This window comes from Cimex lectularius, unplaced genomic scaffold, assembly GCF_000648675.2.
Source record: "Cimex lectularius strain Harlan isolate CLEC.00 unplaced genomic scaffold, Clec_2.1 scaffold264, whole genome shotgun sequence".
NCBI classification, from domain to species: Eukaryota; Metazoa; Arthropoda; class Insecta; order Hemiptera; family Cimicidae; genus Cimex; species Cimex lectularius.
This window is the reverse complement of record NW_019394222.1, coordinates 370,582-391,379: the sequence shown is the minus strand read 5'-3', so window position 1 is coordinate 391,379 and position 20,798 is coordinate 370,582. Positions and strand designations below refer to the sequence as shown.

The 20,798-nt window shown below is 32.1% G+C and overlaps 2 protein-coding genes across 9 annotated transcripts; one reads left to right on the top strand and one right to left on the bottom strand.

The window, feature by feature from the left end:
* Positions 1 to 1,787: 1,787 nt before the first annotated feature.
* LOC106674150 (longitudinals lacking protein, isoforms F/I/K/T-like) lies at positions 1,788 to 20,652 on the top strand. 8 transcript variants are annotated; one of them, XM_014406709.2, is made up of 7 exons: positions 1,788 to 1,867; positions 3,762 to 4,122; positions 15,850 to 16,024; positions 16,101 to 16,247; positions 18,015 to 18,108; positions 18,173 to 18,631; positions 18,713 to 20,652. In XM_014406709.2, the coding sequence occupies exons 2-7, from the start codon at positions 4,079 to 4,081 to the stop codon at positions 20,224 to 20,226; spliced, it is 2,433 nt and encodes an 810-aa protein (XP_014262195.1). In that variant the 5' UTR covers positions 1,788 to 1,867; positions 3,762 to 4,078; the 3' UTR covers positions 20,227 to 20,652. The 8 variants fall into 8 exon arrangements, with proteins under 8 accessions (XP_014262195.1, XP_024086094.1, XP_014262192.1 ...); XM_024230326.1 differs by having other exon boundaries at positions 1,796 to 1,867; positions 18,173 to 20,652; XM_014406706.2 differs by lacking the exon at positions 1,788 to 1,867 and having other exon boundaries at positions 3,762 to 3,916; positions 3,973 to 4,122; positions 18,173 to 20,652.
* On the bottom strand, positions 5,452 to 6,468 carry LOC106674152 (B-cell receptor-associated protein 31). The gene has a single exon (XM_014406711.2). It carries the CDS (start codon positions 6,233 to 6,235, stop codon positions 5,543 to 5,545), a length of 693 nt encoding a protein of 230 aa, XP_014262197.1. The 5' UTR covers positions 6,236 to 6,468; the 3' UTR covers positions 5,452 to 5,542.
* Positions 20,653 to 20,798: the final 146 nt, after the last annotated feature.

The window sequence follows — 20,798 nt, the reverse complement described above, 5'->3', positions numbered from 1 at the left end:
TAAGAAACCCAGAAAGTTCTCCCTCCCATCAGGGATCCGTGACTTATTAATACTTATGCCTCCCAGGCCTCTCCTATTCTAGATGTGGCTAATAAGTCTGATACAGAGACAGAATCATTTAGACACTAACATCAAAAGAATTGTAAAATACACTTATAAAATTTAATAGCAGTACTCCAAGATTAGACTGAATTAATTACAAGATGATGTGCTTAGAATTTGCAAAGTAATGGTACTAACTTTTTTGGAATATGATCTGGGAAAGTCCAGAAATTTCTAGAAATTATAAAAATGCATAATGTCTATGAGCTGTAATATTTTTTCATATATAATTAATAATATACACTGAAAGTATTTAAACACACAATGAAAAAGCAGAGAAATACAGGATAGGATAGTAAGGATGAAAAGATTGTTAGAGAGAATAATAAAAAAACAAAAACATTGTGCTATGTTACATATTTATCATCCGTTCTGTATAAATGATATATTATGTACAAAAGGATGAACATCTGACTTCTATAGTGGATGGACCAAGAATTCAGTATTTTTCCTGCAGAGAATAATAAAAAATAAAAACATTGTGCTATGTTACATATTTATCATCCGTTTCTGTATAAATGATATATTATGTACAAAAGGGTGAACATCTGACTTCTATAGTGGATGGACCAAGCATTTAGTATTTTTCCTGCAAATCATTCTGTATCTGTCTCTCAACTCCAGGTACTTACCTAGTTTTTTTGTCTATTCTGGTCCTTTTTTTATATATAAAGAGAGCTTCTGCTATCATCAATTTATAAAAACTATGGTCCAATCTTCTTGGGATTGATTTATCTCATTTATTGGTATCTAATATCTGCGCTTAATTACTTGTAAAGAGTATATTTTGACATGTATAGCTTGATTGAAGGACCCAAAATTACTTACAAAGCCTTTCAATTTTCTCTCAAAACGTATCAGCTAGTATGGCAGTGACATCTGTCTTTAAGTAATTGCTAAAACATTGAGCAGCATGAGCAAATTTGTGGGGGAAAAAGTTTAAATCGTCTGCAGTGGCATTAGGAGAATGGTGATTTTAGAAGAATGGTCTACATATACCAAAAACAAAATCCATCTTAGTCCTTTCTCCAGGACATGATTATATTGTAAATATCACGATTATTGGTGGTCTTTGAATTTCAGTCATCTTGAAGATTAAATAACTTAGTCTGATTTTGACAAGAAAGCTCTCATGAAACAAGCACGTGGGTTTTAATAAAGAGGTGAACAACTATATATTTTAAGGAGCTTCTTTGGTAACAAATGGTACATGGATCCTGAAGTATGAACACTTCTTTACAGGTCTACAATTCAGGTAACAATTGATTATGATTATTTTCTCCCAATTCTTCCTGCCATGCCTAAACCATGAGGCAAATGGAACACCCAGGCATGAAAACGCTTGAAGTACTGATTAATTAAATTATGCACTAAATCAGCCTATTTTTCACGAAAGTAAATAGTTGAGCCCATTTGTTGTCCTTATAGATAGATATTAACTAAAAGAAATACCTTTAAAAACTGACTCTGTCCTTTCTCTCGTTTTCACAGCCCATAAAAATGCTAAATTCCAATTTTGCAACCTTGGACAAACTCATAATAAAAGAAGTACATCGCTATGAACTGATGGACTATGCAGCATCCACCTTGTGTAGCTGATGAGCAATTCAAAATGGATATCTATGAAAAGTTTCTGATTCATTGTTTGATTTTTACAGATGGGTCTAAACTTTATGTTTTTGCATATTGTGCTTTCTACAGTATTCAAAATGTATATGATGAACAGTACTGTCTACGACACATTGCCATTGTTTTACGACTGAAGGTATCAATATTTTAAAACGATAGAATATGTATTTCAGAAATTTTTTACAAAAATTTGAATTTTTCCTAACAGTCCCAGTACTATATTTCAGTGCAAATACTTTGCAATTTTAATATAAACAATAAAAATAAATATGGATTTGTTTTAAATTATAAAAACGTGCGAATTTATCTAAATAATGTCAAATCCAATTTATTCATGTACATCTTCAAATAGTATATATACAATAAAAGAAATGTGTACATAAATAGATGAAATGGTAATAAAATTTCTATACAGTGCTTACTCAGTAATCCGAACCATTCTAGTCTATATTCTGCAGGGGGGTGTCTCGGATTATAGAAAAATTTGAATTACAGAGGGTGTTACAAATACATATGAAGTTAGGTCTTTCAAAGTTTTGAGACCTTCAAAACAGCCATGGAAGAAATACAACAATTGCAATTAAGCCCAGTGGTCAAATCCCTTGAAAAATGGGTACTCATTAGCATACAGTAAGTACCCAACAGGGGTACAATATTTCTTAGCACTATATAACAATTTCCCTGAATTTACAATGAATCAAAGGCTTGCGTGTTGTACATTGAAAATTCGTTAATTAAATATATATTACAATTATGTTTTCTACTTGGGCATTAGACCGTGACTTTGTTTGCATATTTTTTACATCACTTGTTGAGTTTGTTGTAAAGCAAAAAAAAATGTTTTAAAATTTATGATTTTCTATTAAAAAAGTACATGTCTTTAAACAATTCACTATGCTTATCGTGACAAAATTTAGGCAGACAATAGTTCAATATAACAAAAAGATGTCTTGACCCTTCATATCTCCTATCCTATTTGAGAAAGAATAGGATGTGGGCATTTCAAATTCAAATGAGTTATGTCCTTGGAGAATAGAGGGGTTTTTTTTATTCCTACTTTCTTTTATTTTATAATTGTTACATTTATTTCTCAATTTGTGGAAATAAATAAAAGAAATAAGGAATATTTGACTGCATTACACATATTTTTTTCTACTTTTGATAAATAATCGGACTAAATGTTAAAACACTTTTTACACAAAAAATATTCCCAAAAGAGGACCATAACATAGGACAGGCCTAATTGATGTGTGTGTGTGTGTGTTTGCGCGCACGCATGTTTGTGTGTGTGTGTGTGTTTGCGCGCACGCATGTTTGTGTGTGTGTGTGTGTTTGCGCGCATGCGTGTGTGTGTGTGTGTGTGTGTGTTTGCGCACACGCATGTGTGTGTGTGTGTTTGCGCACACGCATGTGTGTGTGTGTGTTTGCGCGCACGCATGTGTGTGTTTGCGCACACGCATGTGTGTGTGTGTGTGTGTGTGTTTGCGCGCACGCATGTGTGTGTTGTGTGTAAGGTGTGAAAGATAACAAGAAAAGAGAGTGAGTGAGTGAGTGCAAGGTGTCATACAAAAGACCAAGGCCAGCTTTGATTATGTAAATTTTTAAGAATTTATTTTGTTCAGAGTATACCTCACCTTTCACTACGAAAAAATGAAATGCTGATCAGTCTACATTTTTTTAGAATTAAGTATGATATACCTACTTAAAAATGGCTTAAAATTTATGAAAGAAAAGTTGACGGTATATATGTATTAAAATAGGTATAACATTCTGTATGTGCGACGATAATATTTTTTTAATGCAATTTTTTTAACACTTGCTGTAACCCAAAATTTTCAGTAACCTGATCTCTCCCCGCAGCAATTAGTTCGGATTACAGTGAGCAAACACTGTATGTTCCCAGATTCATTGGTCAAATTATTAGAGTTCATTCCATGGTGATTAAGATTTTAGCAGATCCCAGATATTAACATACGCATTGCCAATTTTTTATCATTACTATTATTTTTTTAAACATCTTTAATTTATAGGTATGTTTTCACTGATCATCTGGTCTGCCAAGCCTTGTCAGTTTGGTCTGTCACATGCTTTATGGCAGTCGGTGATCTTCATCAATGGGTTGTGGACCTGGACCAAGCCATTGTGAACAAGGAGACCAGGATGGTCTTTCATGACCAAACCACAAGTTCATTACCTAAACAAAATATCTCCCTTTAACGTCTAATGTAACTTTATTTTTAGCTGTAACAATGTACGAATCGCGTATAATCTTTTTTGGCAAGGGATCAGCGGGTTAACTTCTACAATTCATGTCGGGAAACTTGGTCGTAAATGCTTCAATTTGACGATGAGCTTTAAGCTTAAAATCCGGTTCATTGAAAAGAACAAACTGTGAGTAAGACCCAACTTAAAAAATTAATAAATTAATCCATATTTGCTTACTGACAATTGACCACATTAATTTTTTTTTTTTAAGTAAGGTTTTTGATTAATCCAATTAATTATTCTTTTTATCTAAGGTTTTTTGGTTGAGATGAAAAAAATTAATGTCATGAGCGGGATTCGAACCCACAACCTTCGGCTCAATACGCTGCTGTTGTAACCACTCGTCACGATAGATCAAGTGATTAGAACAGTGGCGTATTGAATCAAAGGTCGTCGTATTTTTTTTTAATCTCAATCAAAAAACCTTAGATAAAAAGAAAAATTAATTGGATTAAAATATTAAATAACATACTCATCCCTACCTTTATCATTTCTATGAATCACGTTTTATCTTACTACCAAACTGGTTTATAATTATCCCAGTTGAGCAATTAACTTTTATTTTTTCTCTCTCCCCCATATTTGGATAGTTGCATCAGTAAATATAACACAAGACACAATTCATTGTCTAAGTCAAATTTGTACAATATAAAGTACTATGCAGTATTATAATTTGTCGTTAAATGTCACTTTTTGTCAAGAGGATCATTATCCAAAATTTCAAAAACTACAAAGGCAAAAAATTTATAATTTCAAAAATTTTAATTTGTAGTTGATTTTTTAAAGCCAAATATTTGTTTGATTTTTTTTTTTTTTTCATATTACATGTTTATTCTGTTTTTGTTTCTTTTTCATTAGGATCTCTAAAAAAAATCCTGCTGTTGTTTTGCTTTGGTTTTTGACAGCAGGCAGGGTTGTACAAAAATATTTTTTGTTTTAAAGTTTTGTGTAATGTACATTCTTGCAAATAAAGATTTATTATTATTATTATATGCAAGATATAATAGTTCAACTTGTATTTACCACACTAGCGGTTCAAAGTGACACAGATAGTCGGGCATTAAGCCCTTTAGGAATTATTTTTCTCTGGCTAGTAATGTAATAATTGTTAAGTAAAGTAGTATGTAAAAAATTGTGAATAAATATATATCATGTATTTGTTTGTTAGGAGAAGGATATTGTAAAAAATGGGCCAAGGGTGACAGTGGAAATTAAACCAGGGGATCTATGAGCCTAGAGTCTATCGTGCTGACCAGACTTAATAGGGTGTTTAAATAAATAAAAAACAGATAAATTATATACTTTATTGAAAAAGACAAAAAATACATTTGTTATTAACTGATTTATAATGTTAAAATATGCATGAATGGAAGAATATCCACTCAATGATACATTTGGCATTAGTAGAAAACATTAATGGAAAGAAAGTAAATTATATTTTTAGCATTGATTTGGAAAATATATACAATTAATTAACATAAACATCCCGGTAACAAATCTAATATGTTGTTACAAACATCTCACGATAATTTTATATTAGGGTATGTTAATGATCTTTTTTGGATTCTTGACTTGTCGCATTTAGTTTTTCTTCCAGTTTGTTGTGTTGATCCAACAGTTTGTCGAATTCTTGTCCAACGTTTTTGGCCTGGGTGAGGGCAGCTTCTTTGTCTTTGGTCATTTTTGCAAGTTCTTCCGTAAGTTCATTGATTTTTTCATTCAGCTTGTTGACCTCTTCTTGGTGCGCTTCGTTGGAACTGTTTTGCGCCGCTTCACCGGCCCCCTGGCTCATAAGATTCCTCGCAGCCTTCGAAGCGGACACCGCCTGCTTCAGAACAGCTTCTTTTTCTACCATCAAAGTCGCCTGGCTGGATAAAAGAGACACGAATCGTCGAATCACAATGGAGAGGAACAGAGAAAAACCGGATATGTAAAAATTCCTCTGAGCCCTGAACAGCCTCATGCTAATTTGCAACTCACTTTCCAAGTGGTGAGACGCATCCAAATGTTCTTTGTTCGAGTACTTTCTCATCTCCCTGATAGCGTCGAGCAGAAAAAGTACTAGAATCAATAGGACAAAGCCAAAATACCAGTTTGCTTGGTTTCTCAAGACTTGGACGAATCTTGATTTGAAAAACTGATGCCACCTTTTCGCCGAAATAAAAGGCAAAACAAAAAGTCCGACCACGGCTATTTCCACGTAGAGGAAACCGGCAACTAAAGTCCACTGCAAACTCATCTCGGATGTTTTCTGTCAAACTACAAATCAACGAATTTCTCTAATGCCGGACAATGGTATTCACGAGTTTTCTTCACAAGTTAACTATTACACCACCTCATGTTCACACAAGTCCACGAGATCGATAGTTCCAATCCTTCGATAAAGATAATCAATGAAAAATTCACAATAGAAAATACAGCACTGACTAGAAATTATCTATTGCCAAACTTTCCTAATCAGAGAGATGATTTTGTTATATTTTGTTAACATTACTTATATTTTGGTCGCTAATATACAACGTGAAGGTCGTTTATCATCATTTACAATTGGATCCCTCTCTTTTATGAAAATGTATATCCTCGGTTTGGGTGGATTTGGGTTTTGGTACTAAAAAAAAATCACAAACGTTAAGTACTGGTATGTACGAATTTTTCTTTAAAATTGTATAATCCGTTGAAATAAAATGAATTATGCATCACCTGAATACTGATTACATTAAAACATACCTCTTAGGGAAAAAAAGAATATAATTTTATTATTTATGTTTTCTTATATTTCAATCTCAACAGTTTAACTTATGATTTTTCCTTCTTGAAGGTGGGATAATAGGTCATCTTATTATTTATTTATTTTAAAGGTACAAATAGGGCTTTAAACCCCTTACATGCACATAAATTAGAAATAAATGAAGTTTTATAAACATAATTAAATAATAATAATAATAAAAACCACGTGTGGACGGGTAAATATGAGTAGAAAATAAAATCTAGAAGTTCCATCAGAAAGATCACTATGCCTCCTATCACTCCTGCAAGGAAGAGCCAATTCTTTATGTCTGCGGGGGGAAAACGAGGTACTGGCAAAATTACGAAAGAAAATCAGAAAGAAGAAAAAAAGGAAACAGGAAAAAGAAAAGGCAATTCATGTCGTTTTTAAAATCTCAGATGCCATGGGCCTCAAACAAGCCAGCGAGGAAGCAGAACGTACTTCCTAGGGAAGCAAATTCTATAGGCATGATCCTGCAATTCTGAAAGATAAGGCCGAAGGTTTAGAGGAGGAGCATTGAAGCGTAGGATTGGTGCATTTGGATAAGGAATGAGGGAAAATAGTTGATAGATATTGAGGACATTACATATTTTAGAAATAAGTTAAGTTTTATAAACTTAGTAAAATAATAATAACAGCAATAATAATAATAAAGAATAAAAGGATAAGGATGAGCCTATATTCATGCTGAGACTGTTGCTAGTCTGACTCCATTATTGTTATTATTATTAGGCATACAAGCCTATGGGAAATGTTTAAATTATGGAACAAAAATTCAGAATTCTAATTTAAAAAAAAAAAAAAAAAAAAAACAAGTAAATTTTATATGTAATTTAAAATGGGTTTTGTGCATACATTCGGCCTTCCAAATTAAGAATTTTAAAAGGATAAATTAAAGATTGGATGGCAATAGGATAAATTAGTTTACGAGTGAATGTTTGGAGTCAGAGCTTTATAGCACTCAGAAGGGATATAGCTAAACTAAGATAGAAGGTTTGGGATGTTAGGGCATGAAATGACCTTAGCTGTTAAAACGCCTTTAAAAATTAATAATAATAATAAAACCATATGTGGAGGGGTAAATACGAGTAGAAATCAGGTCCCAGAAGTTCCTCAGAAAGATCACTTCCTCCTATGGAAGAGCCAATTCTTTACGACTGCAAAAAAATTAGATAAAAAATGCATGGTGATGAAAACACTAGGTCTTGGCAATAACTCTGGTAGCTAGCTGGCAAAAAAAAAGTTATAACAAAACAATAATTATAGTAATATATTCTTTAAAATATTAATTATTTATAATCAAATGATTTAACCACATTACAAAAGAAAAGCAGAAAGAGAAAGCAAATTCCATAGTCTTGACCCTGTAATTCTGAAGAATAAGGCTGAAGGATTAGAGGAGTGTTGAAGGCATGGGATTGGTGCATTGGATAAGGAATGAGGGAAAATAGTGATAAGGAAACAAAATTGTAGTCTTGGTTTTTGTCAACAAAATTATATTTGCTTACATCATCATAGAATAGAGTTTATTTTAACACAATTTTCATTTGCTATTTACAGGGGAAGTGGCAGGGCACTATTAAACCCCGTTTCATATGTATTTCTATTTAAACCCTAGACTTAATTTCATTGACTTTTTTTTAACGTGCGAACAGCTAGATCATAAGCATACCACACTTTTCCTCTCTGCATTTTTAATATTTCTGCATTTTCCGCCTGAAATTAGTTTATGTATTCAACCTTATCGTATGCTTGCAATGGCCTGGGACACATCTGTACCTTTCACATACAAACAATCAATATTCATTCAGTTATTTCCAATAACTACTTACAACATGCTAATAAATACACTCTTTTATCTGCTCAAATGCCTTACTATGTATAATTAAGAATAAATAGACGGTAAGATATTCTGATGATGACCACTCCACTCATTCATACTATAAGATAAAGCTAGAAACAGGCTGTCGACGCACTGAAATATTCCTGTGAATGGCCTGCTCTCATTCACACGAATTCCAGGATCTATTTAAAGTACCTTTGTATCACTAATATATACACTCATTCGTTTGCACACTTGCTATTCTATGTAATTTTTTTTTTTAAACCTTGCGGCCACTGACGCCCCCTGTAATTTTTATTAAGACCAACCTTGTTTAAATTACTCCAACTGTCACTTGTATGCTGATGATACCAACTCTATTCACAATGTCCCCCTTATTTCATCCCTGATTCCTTTTCAACTCATTAACAAAGACTTTTCTAGCTTGGTTAATTGGGCTTCAAACAATTGTCTCAAACTTAACCCACTCAAATCTCAATCGAGAATTATTTACTACACTCATCTGCCAACTGAGGCTTTTCCTTGCATTACCCTCGGTGGCTATTTAATACCTTCTCTAGTTGGTATGACTTTTAATACTAGATTATCTTGGGATGATTATTTAGGCTTGCTGCTACAAGGGTGAATGGGACTTTAAATTCACTTTGGAAATATAAATTTATTTCTCCAACATGAAAACTTGTCAACGACTAGTCAAAACTCTTATTTTACCAGTTTTTACTTATTTCGGTACTATTCTTTTTGTCTTAATCACGCTTCTACTAAAAAAATTAGAATACTTTTTAATAATAGCACAAGCATTGTATTAAGTTTATGAAGAAGAGAGCACATCACAACACATGACACGTGCATTCTTGGCATTAATTTATTTAATACCTTAAACTTCGATCTCATATTTAATTTATTAATCTTATTTAAAATTAAAAATAAGCTCTGCCCATCATACTTAATCATTATATATGATTTTAATTTTTCCTGTAATTTAAGTATTACAAAAAGCTTGCATCATAGATCAAAATCATCTCAAAAATTATTCATTTAGAGTTGCTGGGGTGTGTTGATGGAATTTCCTTCTGCGTCATAGTACATTGGCCCACCTCCTTCAGGCTTTCACACATGAAGCTTTCAGTTTTTGTTTTTGCAAACAATCTGGGTTTCTTTTTGGAGGAATATCAAACAACCTGGTTTCTCTTTTCTTGTATATATTTCAGGGCAACCTGTCCCCTCTTCGGCACATTTGACCATTTATTTTATTCCTTATTATCTACTAATTAGGTCTTTTTCCCGTGGTTGTGGCATGTGTAATGGATGTGGGTTTCTATTTGGAGGAATATCAAACGTTCTGTTTTCTCTTTTTGTGTATATATTTCAGGACAACCTGTCCCCCTCTCCATTACTTTTAGCAACTTATTTTATTCCTTATTATTTACTAATTAAGTGATTTTCTTTCTTTTTCCTGTGGTTGTGGCACTTGTAACGGATGTGAATTTCTTTTTTGTGGAATATCAAACAACCTGGTTTCTCTTTTTGTGTATATATTTCAGGGCAACCTGCCCCCTCTTTGGCACATTTGACAATTTATTTTATTCCTTATTATTTATTAATTAGATATTTTTCTCTCTTTTCCCTTTGGTTGTGAAACTTGTAGCAGATGTGAGTTTCTTTTTTGTGAAATATCAAACTCAAACAACCTGGTTTCTTTTTTTGTGTATACATTTCAGACCAACCTGTCTCCTCTTTAGCACAATTGACAATTTATTTTATAGAAATGATGAATGGTGGAGTGAGTGTGGTGGTCATTCCTTTTCAAAAAGATAGTTCATACTCACAGTAAATTGTTTTCCAATGATCCCGATTTCGAGCTTTTAGTTCATCTTCAGGTTATAGAACTCCTTCAACCTGATGATGAGCTAAAAGCTCGAAATCCGGATTGTTGGAAAACAACTTACTGTGAGTAGAAACTAGCATTTTAAAACTGATTTTATTCCTTATTATTTACTAATTAGATGTTTTTGTATATATATGTTTGTGTATGTGTACATGTGTCGTGGACTTGTAACAGATGAGGGTTTCTTTTTGGTGTAATATCAAATAACCGATTTCTCTTTTTGTGTATACATTTCAGGACAACCTGTCCCCTACTCAGCACATTTGTCAACTTATTTTATTCCTTATTATTTCCTAATTAGGTCTTTTTCTTTCTTTTTCCTGTGGTTGTGGCATTTGTTAGGAATTTGGGTTTCTTTTTGGTGGAATATCAAACAACTTGGTTTCTTTTTTTTTGTGTATACATTTCAGGACAACCTTTCCCCTACTCAGCACATTTGTCAACTTACTTTATTCCTTATTATTTACTAATTAGGTCTTTTTCTATCTTTTTCCTATGGATGTAGCATATGCTATGGATGTGGTTTTCTATTTGGAGGAATATTAAACAATCAGGCCAACCTGTCCCCTCTTTAGCACAATTGACAACTTATTTTATTCCTTATTATTTACCAATTAGGTGTTTTTGTATGCATCTGTATGTGTGTGTGTTTGTGTATTTTGTATGTGTATGTGTATGTGTGTTTGTGGCATTTTGTATCATCACTTTTTCGACTGAAGCACATCCTAGCGGCGTCTCGTTCAACGATGAACGGGTTGAATTTCGATTCTACCCCTTCGCGTTGTTCTCCTACTCCTATTCCATTAGGTTGGCTTTGACTTTTAGCACTTTACTCACTTGGCAATTACCTTCTAAAATGGTGGACATTTCGTGTTCTCATTTTCCTACGGGCAATTATTAGACATTGCATTTTTTTGAGTATTGTCGAAAAAGTAAGTTGATTAGCATTTTAGTATTAAATGTCCGAACTTGTTGAGCATGTTGTGGACGATTTGGAACGAACGTCCTGCTTTTTTATGATAGCCTTGAAAACGTATCACCTGTGTAAACAAGAAAATATGATCGGCTGATCAGTTAAATCATGTGTTGAATAATTGAAAGCCGCTATTTACCGTACACAGTCCATCCCCTTGTCTATGATAAATATTACGGAAAAAGGGTGTCTAGTCTCGTTCTGTTATGTTAAATTGATCAAAATGTAATTTGATAACTTGACAACCCCTATTTCTTCAACCCCTTGTGTTAAGAACAATTCGATAACGATATCCGCCTATGTGATAAGATTTCCCAAAGTGAGAGAATGTCGAAATAACAAGACTAGTTTAAACCACAAAAAAAGAAAATAATACACTTTTACCTATTAAACTATTCGATTGACATCTAAAATTTCCAGTTTATTTTATTTTTATGCTGGACGACGTGAATTGTCCATTTTGGAGCTGTTACTCCAGTAGTGTTTATCCCTTGTTTAAACATTTTATGAAGTTTCAATTGGTAATCTATAAAGCATTGAAGTTATTTATCATTTGTTAAAAAAGAACCTAGTTATGTCTTACTTCTTGAGTATAATGGCTGTTAATTCAATGCTTGGTTCTAAAACAATATTTGTGCCAGATTTTCAGTCTTCTTTTTATTAGAGAGAAACTCCATTTGCATAGTGAGTTAAAAGAACATAATTACAAATAGGCTAATCTAAGCTTTATACTATTAATACCGTAAACATGGTAATTTTTTGTTGTTATATCCCTCCTAGTTGATCGAATTATCAAACTCATAAATTTACCCTTTTTGCAAACCCAATTTTATTCGTTTGTGTAGTCTAGTTCGAATCGAAAGATTTCGTGTTACTGTTGGATTAGCGTTATTGTTACATTGCACACCCCCTAACAAAACATTCAAAACACTGTTAACTATCACTCTTTGTTGCCAGTAAAATGTGTAGAAACTGAGTAAACTTTCTTGAATGATGTAATCACAATGGATGTAAACAATACTGACGATTGACGTTTGGTGAAACATTTCGGTTTCTTTAAAAACGAGCACAAATTAATAAAATACACAACATGTTAACTTTTAGAAACAATTTTGTTACAGTGTAAGTAGTAAATGTTTTTTTATACACTTACATTTAAAAAAAAGTATTTTGCCTCTCATACACTCGCTCACTCACTATTTTCTTCTTCCATATACTTGTCTTGTACCCCCTCCGTTAATTGTTCAGTTCAAAAGATTACATTTAGTTTCTTTGAGAAATATCATACATAAATAAATTACACAATAAATTCAAAACAATTTAATTTATAAAAACAATTTTGTTAGTTATAATGAGTTGACACTGGTTGTAAACGATAGTTCTACCCACAAACTGACTAATGAACTAATGAGTAGATGTAAAGTTTTTTTATACATAAACATAAAAAAAAGACAACTTGTCTCTCGTTCACTCATTCACTCACTATTTTCATCCTCATTATTCTTGATTTGTGTCTCCTCTTATTTATTTAATACAAATTATTACATTTAGTCTCTATGAATTACAAAACAATTTAACTTTTAAAAACAGTTTGTCACAGTTATAATGTGTATACACTGGTTCTAACGATAGGTGTACTCATGAACTGATGAATGAACTAATGAGTTTTTTGTACAATTACATTTTAAAAAAATGTATTTTGCCTGTCATACACTCGTTCATTCACCATTTTCTTCTTCACTATACTTAGCTTGTATCTCTCTGTAATTTATTCAATTCAAATTATTACATTTACATTCTTTAAGAAATGTCGTACATAAATAAATTACACAGTAAATTCAAAACCTTTTAACTTATAAAAATAGTTTTGTTAGTTATAATGAGTTGACACTGGTTGTAAACGATGAGTATACTTACGAACTGATGAAAGAAATGAGTAGAAGTAAAGGTTTTTTTGTACAATTACATTTTCAAAACAAAAACAAAAAGTAACTTTTGTCCTTTGTTCACTCAGTCACTCTTTTTTTCCTCACTAGATTTGTCTTGTGTTTCCGTTATTTATTCAATTCAAATTATTTATTACATTTAGTCTCTTGAAGGCATATCACATATAAATAAATTACACATTGAATACAAAACAATTTAACATTTAAAAAATAGGTTTATTACACTTATAAACAGGAGAAGTAAAGTTTTTTTTTGTTTTTTTTTGCAATTCCATTTTCAAAAATGTTTAAAATATTTATTCCTCTTGTTTGGTTCATGCTTACCTTCTTCCTCATCCCACACTTATCTCATTTGTTCATTATTGACTTCATTTTAATGTGTTCATTTTAAATTTAAATACATCTTTCCATCTAATATTGAAATTTAAAATACATTACAAATATTATGGAAAAGTGTTAAAATTGTAAGAACTGATGAGGGGTGGGAATCTGTGATGACAGAGCTTTTATTAATAATTTCAAGACAATTCAAATTCTTGAGATAGGTCTAATCTAAAAATAGACCCGTACTCTTGTTGCCAAAAATAAAATAACAATCATTTTCAAAAATTAACTTTTACAAATATGATTATGGGCTTCAACTAAGCTAAATTTTAAGTGTCTATGTTACCATTGATATCTACATTAATTCTATGTCCACTATTTTTTGTCATAAAAATTCAAGCAGTGCTGTAATGTATAGTTTATATTTTATCATAATATGGATAAAAACTTTTTTTTATTTTGGTAATACAATTTTTTAATTTTTTATTTTAAATTTTGCTAATTAAAACTATTTTCCTTTAATTAAATTAAAATCAAATGTAGAAATCTGTTGTAAGGTCAAATATAAATATTTGAAAAGTTCTATATTATTCAGATCTGTTTCTTTTTCAAATAAATTAATATATAAATGTTTTAAGTTATATGCTTTTATGGTAAAATTATATAATAATTATTTAAAACANTTTTAAAGGATAACTAGTTTCTATATCATCCCAAAATACTGAAGATATACTTTGGAAACAATTCAGATAACTTAAGGAGCATTTCTTAATAAATGGAAATGATTGTTTCTTGAAACTGGTTATTTTGTGTAATTATTGATTTTATTTGTTGTATCTGAAATATACGGAAATAGTTTTATGGATAGGGATAAAAGGTGGCCTCAAAACCTCTTGCACCTTGACCTTAAAAAAATCTTTTATGCTTCAAAAAATCAGTTCATGCTGATTCCTGGGCCTCGAATCCTAGGTCAGATAACACGCCCAGTTGATCTTAAATCCGTGATAGAGGGTAATGTTCCTGGATTTGCGTCCTTTGTTACCTTTTACCAATTTCTTCTTTGGTATCTGAATCTTCCAAGCTCGAAGCATATCTATGCCTCAAGTGGTTTTATTAACCGGGATGTTCCTTGAGCCATAATGGGGCTTCTTTCATTAATATTGTTGCGACTGTCTTTCCCCTCGACTGTTTTGCAAACTTTTGGAGTCTGTCTTTCCTAATCCTGGTCACTCAGTCCCTCTCATAATGGACTTGACCAAAATTATGGAACTCCTTCGTCCATTTGGTATTAATCTGGAAAATTTCTCTAAGCATGTGGACTGCGAGAAATTTTGTATTTATTCTTTTCGATCCCACTTCTGTAGGGACATCGTTAAGGAAGTCAGGATGTAAACAAATAAATCTTGTATAATTTTTATATAGCAGATTAACTACTTATTAATTACTTAGATTAAACAGAATGTCACTCTCTTCAAGCTTACTGCTGCCCGTCTGCTTTGTTTACTTCAAGCTCTTCGAACTCTGGTGGGTGGCACCTTCCCCAGATCCTTGCTTGTACTCTTGAGTCGGATTACATAACAAAATTGTGCTGTTTGACTTAAAAGATTCAAAATGATAAAAGGAAAAAACCTGTACCATGGGAGAGTCATTCTAATAGCTGTTTAAAAGTAATTAATTTTTTACATAAGAATGAATTAAAACAAAATATCAAAAACTCTTTAGTTTAGTAAAAGTAACAAAGCGTTGCATTTACCCAACAGAACGTTGTGAATTTGTGTAAAATGTCTTTCTTGTATCAGTAGTTGAAGTCATGAATGACAGGAAGGGAGTAATATTTAAATTTTTTATTACCATATTACTGTATAACAAGAACAACAAAAACAAAACATTTAAATTCAATCCTTTTTAGTTTGGACATCAACTGATTTCTTTCATTTAACTGTTCAACATTTTTTGTTTTGTCACCTGCAGGAATGTCTTAATTTTGGAACTGCCGTGTCACAATATTCCTTCTTTACTCTTAAATATATTATTTATATTTTGTGTTAATCATTGTTTAATTCATTAATGTTTTTATGATTGGCACTATTCAGTGATTATTTTATTCAACAGGAATATGGACAACACTCAATTTTTAGTGCAATGGGATGAACATCCATCGCATCTAGCAACGAGATTAGGTTACCTTCTAGAACACCAATCCTTGGTTGATGTAACATTAATGTGTAATACTCACACGTTGAAAGTTCACAGGGCAGTACTTGCAGCATGTAGTCCATATTTTGAGGTGGTTGATTATTTTATAAACATATTTGTTATATATTTTTTCCATGATTTATATAAATATACTTACATTTTTTTAGCGTCAACTAGGCAATCATCCTCTTATTGTGCTAAAAGATATGAAATTTTCTGTGCTAAAATCTTTAGTGGAGTTCATGTACTGTGGTGAAACTAGTGTATCAGAGGAAAATTTATCACCACTGCTTGAAGCTGCCAAATTTTTTGAGGTATTCCTTTTGCCGTTTGTTTTAATTTTTGATTTATCTTAATTTTATATATTGTTTTATTATAAAATAAGACTCTTGTTCGAGTCATCCAATGGGTAGTTATGTTAAGCCCTCCTATATGACAGGGACTAACTTTACTTGTTGCTTTATTGTAAAATAAATAAGTTAAACATTTTGTATATCATTTGTAAAGCTTGTAATCATTAATACTACTTTTGGCCACTTTACTGATTATTGAAGTTACAATTTGAATATTACTGATTATTTTAGGTTGTGCCTTGCCACTATCATTTGTATCTTACACAGTATTGTCTATCAATATTAGATTAAATTATTCAGTATATATATATCTAAAGGCTTAACATGTGTGAAAATGGTTAAAATAAGCGATATTAATATGTGACGAAATTTAATTGTAGAAAAAGAATTGAAATGGTATTACAGTATATACAAAAAGTCACTTATGATCTTCTGTAGGAAAGTACTATAACTACACTACGTCACAAAAATTGTCTTAAAAAATTGAGGGCGAGGGATAAATATGTTTAAGAATTATTTTTTATTCAAAAATTAAGAATATATTTAAAATTAAAAATGTTTACAATTTACCAATTAGCAATTTGAGTTCAAGATCATTTTGCCTCTAAAAAGACAATTAATATTTAATAGTTACCTGTCATTCTGGTCTGCCTATCCTCGATGAACTTAATTGGTTCAAATAATAGGTTTACCATCCTGCAGACCATAGGGGGAAATCCCACAAAATAATTAATAGTTGCTATAATTTGTCAGAACTCTCGTTTCTCTCGGAAATGTTTTCATTTGAATTTTGTAAATTAAATATTAATCAAGTGGATAAGTGAATTAAATATTAATCCAGTATGGCCTAGCGCTCACTGGGAATTTTCAGTTATGCAATTCTTTGGTTGCAGTTACCTATTCACCAAACTATTCAGTTGCAAAGTGGTGTGATCACAAGGGGTTTTATTTGTTTTCAACTATTTGCAAGATGGTTTAAACGAGTTAGGTGCATTTTGTGCTCTAAATTTCAGGAGAAAGAAGAAAAAAAGTTAGTAAATAGAAAAACATTTTTGTCAGGATAAATACCATTTTACAGAATAAAATTTGAAGGTTGAAAATAAATTTTTTAAATTTCTTTCAACCAAATTGTTGCACAACTAAAAAAAATTTTTTGTTTCTTTGGGGAAGATTAGTAAGTATAAAAAAAGAAAGAAATGTACAGTAGACTCTCGTTATCAACTGGGGGATACGTACTAAGCATCACTGCGGATAATAGGAAACACCTTGAATTTCAGGCTTTGAATTATTTTCTTTCATCTACATACCAATCAGATACTTTCTGTATTGTGTGCGCTTATCGTCACTTTTTCTGCTATGAACTGCTTTTGCACTATGAACTTATTGTACGCATATTTCAACTTTTTTTTTTTCCAAAAAGAATTCAATTACGCCCAGTTATTTTTCTGTGATCCACCACGTTCCCACTTTCCTCATACTCTCTTCTAGAATTGAGCCAGTGGGGCAACCATGGATTATTGAAGGTGCGGATAACAAGTCTACTGTATTTATAATTAGAAGAGAGAAAAAAAAAGAAGGGTTACAGATACAAATAAACTTATTTATTATTTAAATTATATGGATTTTTACATGTAGCTGTTGTTATTAATGTTCAAAGTTATACCTTAATAAAAAAAAATTTCATTTGTGTTCCATAATTTGCTAACAAAACACATTTATATGTTTTAGGTAAAGGGTTTGTCCTCAATGACCAAGGAGACAGTTTGTGCTCCCTCGACTTCCCATTCGAAAACATTTAATGGAACTGCAATGGCTACTACTTGTAAGCTCTTTTGATTCTGATATTCCAATTTAATTATTTATCCGTATTTTAATGTTTGTTTTAGCAAGCTATGGACGAGGGGGTGGTAGGGGTAGGGGTAGGGGTAGGGGCAGGCCCCCGTTAAATACCTCTACAAAGGTAGGAAGTCCAACGGAATCGGCTCAAATACTTCTTTCCTTGTCTGGCACCCAGAGTCCTATATTCAGTTCTACTAAAAGCATAAAGTTGGACCCGACTGCGCAAAATTCAACCGATAAGTTATCCTCTAAATTAACATTTGAACCTAGAAGAAGAGGAAGGAAGCGGGGAGCTTTGAACACTGCTTTTAGAGATCGATTATTAAGAGAAGCAGATACACAGCTGGCTATAGAAAATTTGAAGAGAGATCTTTCGGATGAAAATGATATGAATTCCCCGTTACTTAGTTCTCTCCTGAATAAACAAGAAAGTAAGACTGACACCAAGTACCTGAAAGACATGGGATTATCATCTAATGTCCCAATAGTGGTGGATAACGGTCAAGGTAAACTTCTAACATTGACTGAAGATGTTTTAAAAAGTGTAATGGAAGGCGATAATAATATACAACTTCATCTTCCTTCAGATTCAAAATTGAAAAAACCTCCTCCTCGTCCTTTTATAGTTAAAGAAATGCAGGCAACCAGATCGGATGAAGAGGTCGAAATAAAACGAGAGCAGGAAGGAGCCTTCGATGAAGAAATGCTACAGTCTCTAAAAAACGGTGCTGTTAGTGAAGCGGAAAATGAACCAGAAGCTGTCGTGTTATTCGAAGTTACTGATAATAAGAAAGTGGAAAAATACGTTTTATCAGCAAAGGAAGTTAGTTTACTTAAAGCTTTAAATGAACAGTTAACAAAACAGAAGAAGGAATTAGCCGATATTACAAACAACAGTTTATCGACCGTGGACATTACCGGGTCCAATACTAAAGTAGCGGAGTTGAAATTAAAAATAGGAAAAACTAAATCTATTCTTTCTCAAGTTGTAGGATATGCAAAAGAAAAACTCAAGAATATTTTTCCAGATCAAAACAACAAGAAATCGCAAATGGTTCAACTTGAGTTTATCGACGGCAATGGCGAAAAAATTGAAGGTTATCAAGTAACCGGAACTTTAGTCGACAAAAAAGAAAATAAGGATGAATTTCTCGGCTTATTTGATATGGTTTGTGATGGAAACAACGACAGCCCTCTTCTCAGCGGCGATGCAGATTCAGCCGATAAAGGAAAATTAACACAACCAAACACTTTTCAATTAGAAGACAATTCTGAAGCTATTTCTTATGAAATTGAAGCCATGATGAATGACTCTTCAAATAATATAGTTATAGAAGATAAAAACCCAGATTTTAAATATATAATAGACAATGATGGTAATATAATGAATCAAGAGGACAACTATGTAGTGTATGAAAGTGAAAATGTTATATACGATGGTAGTCAAGGGGTTTTACCGGATATTACCGAGTCGGCGGGTCCAGGAGACTATGTCGTTAGTGACTCTCAAGTTATTCATGAAGACGGCACGGAATATATCGTTTATGACGATAAAGAAGAACTCGAAATAAAAGGCATGGGCGACAGTGCTTACATTGTGTACGAAAACGACAAAGACGCGGATAGTTTTGTGATTTATCCTTCGTCGACGGACATGAGTAAAGAGAGAGAAAGTGAATGTGAGGACGTGACTCTTGAAGGTAAAGGTAGAGACGACATCGCAGAAGGTAGCATCTGTGACGTCGAAAGTGGTAGAAGTGGGACTGAAAGTAGAGGTAGTGGTGCTATAGACGAAGAAGAATGTAAAGAATTGCATTCCCCTTCTTTGTCGTCGTTAATCAAATCAAACAGTAAGGAAGAGGAAAGTGAAAGTGGGGACGTGCCTATGGCAGTTGGACTTGTACCTCTAAAAGAGGCATTGGAAAAATTTCAGACTATTAATGAACATCAACCAAGAAAAACTAGGTTAAATTCTATATGTACAGAAGAAAATGGAAGTAAAAGAAAGATGTCAGTTTCATCAGATACGTCTGATAGATCAGAGAAGAGAATGCGCTTAGACCCTACATTAATTGAAGGAATAAATGAGGGGAGTCTCTAGTCCCAACTTATATATTTTATTGATCTCATTTAATTTCCCCCTTCCTTTAACTCTTCATGTTGCTTCTTAGTTACCTTGTATGATTGTTTTTTCTTTTTTTCCGTTTTCTTTTTCTAATTATTATCACTTTTTTTGAAGCAAGTGTGTACTGGAGTGTAAGAAAATGATTGAGTGAATACAGATGCATGTAGGTGGACGCATTTAAATGTGACTAGACCAAGTTACTTGGTAATATTTTATACAAGAAATTAAAACATGTAAATATCTATTTACATATTAATAAATATAGTCTTCTTGTGTAATATACCCTACATAAATATCTGTACGTGAATAAAGGGCGTTTCTGATTTTATAGGTTTATATTATTGCTAATTGTTCTTGTAAATATTGTTTATTAAATGCTAAATAAAATAATACATTTTTAAATTTTGTTTTAGCTTAATGACTGCAGAAGATTTAACATTGTTTTTTAATTTTATCACACCAAAAAATTTATGGACACCAAATTTGTACATATGTTTTACACTGAAAGTTTATTCAGTTTCACAATCCATCTATTGATAAAGTTAGAT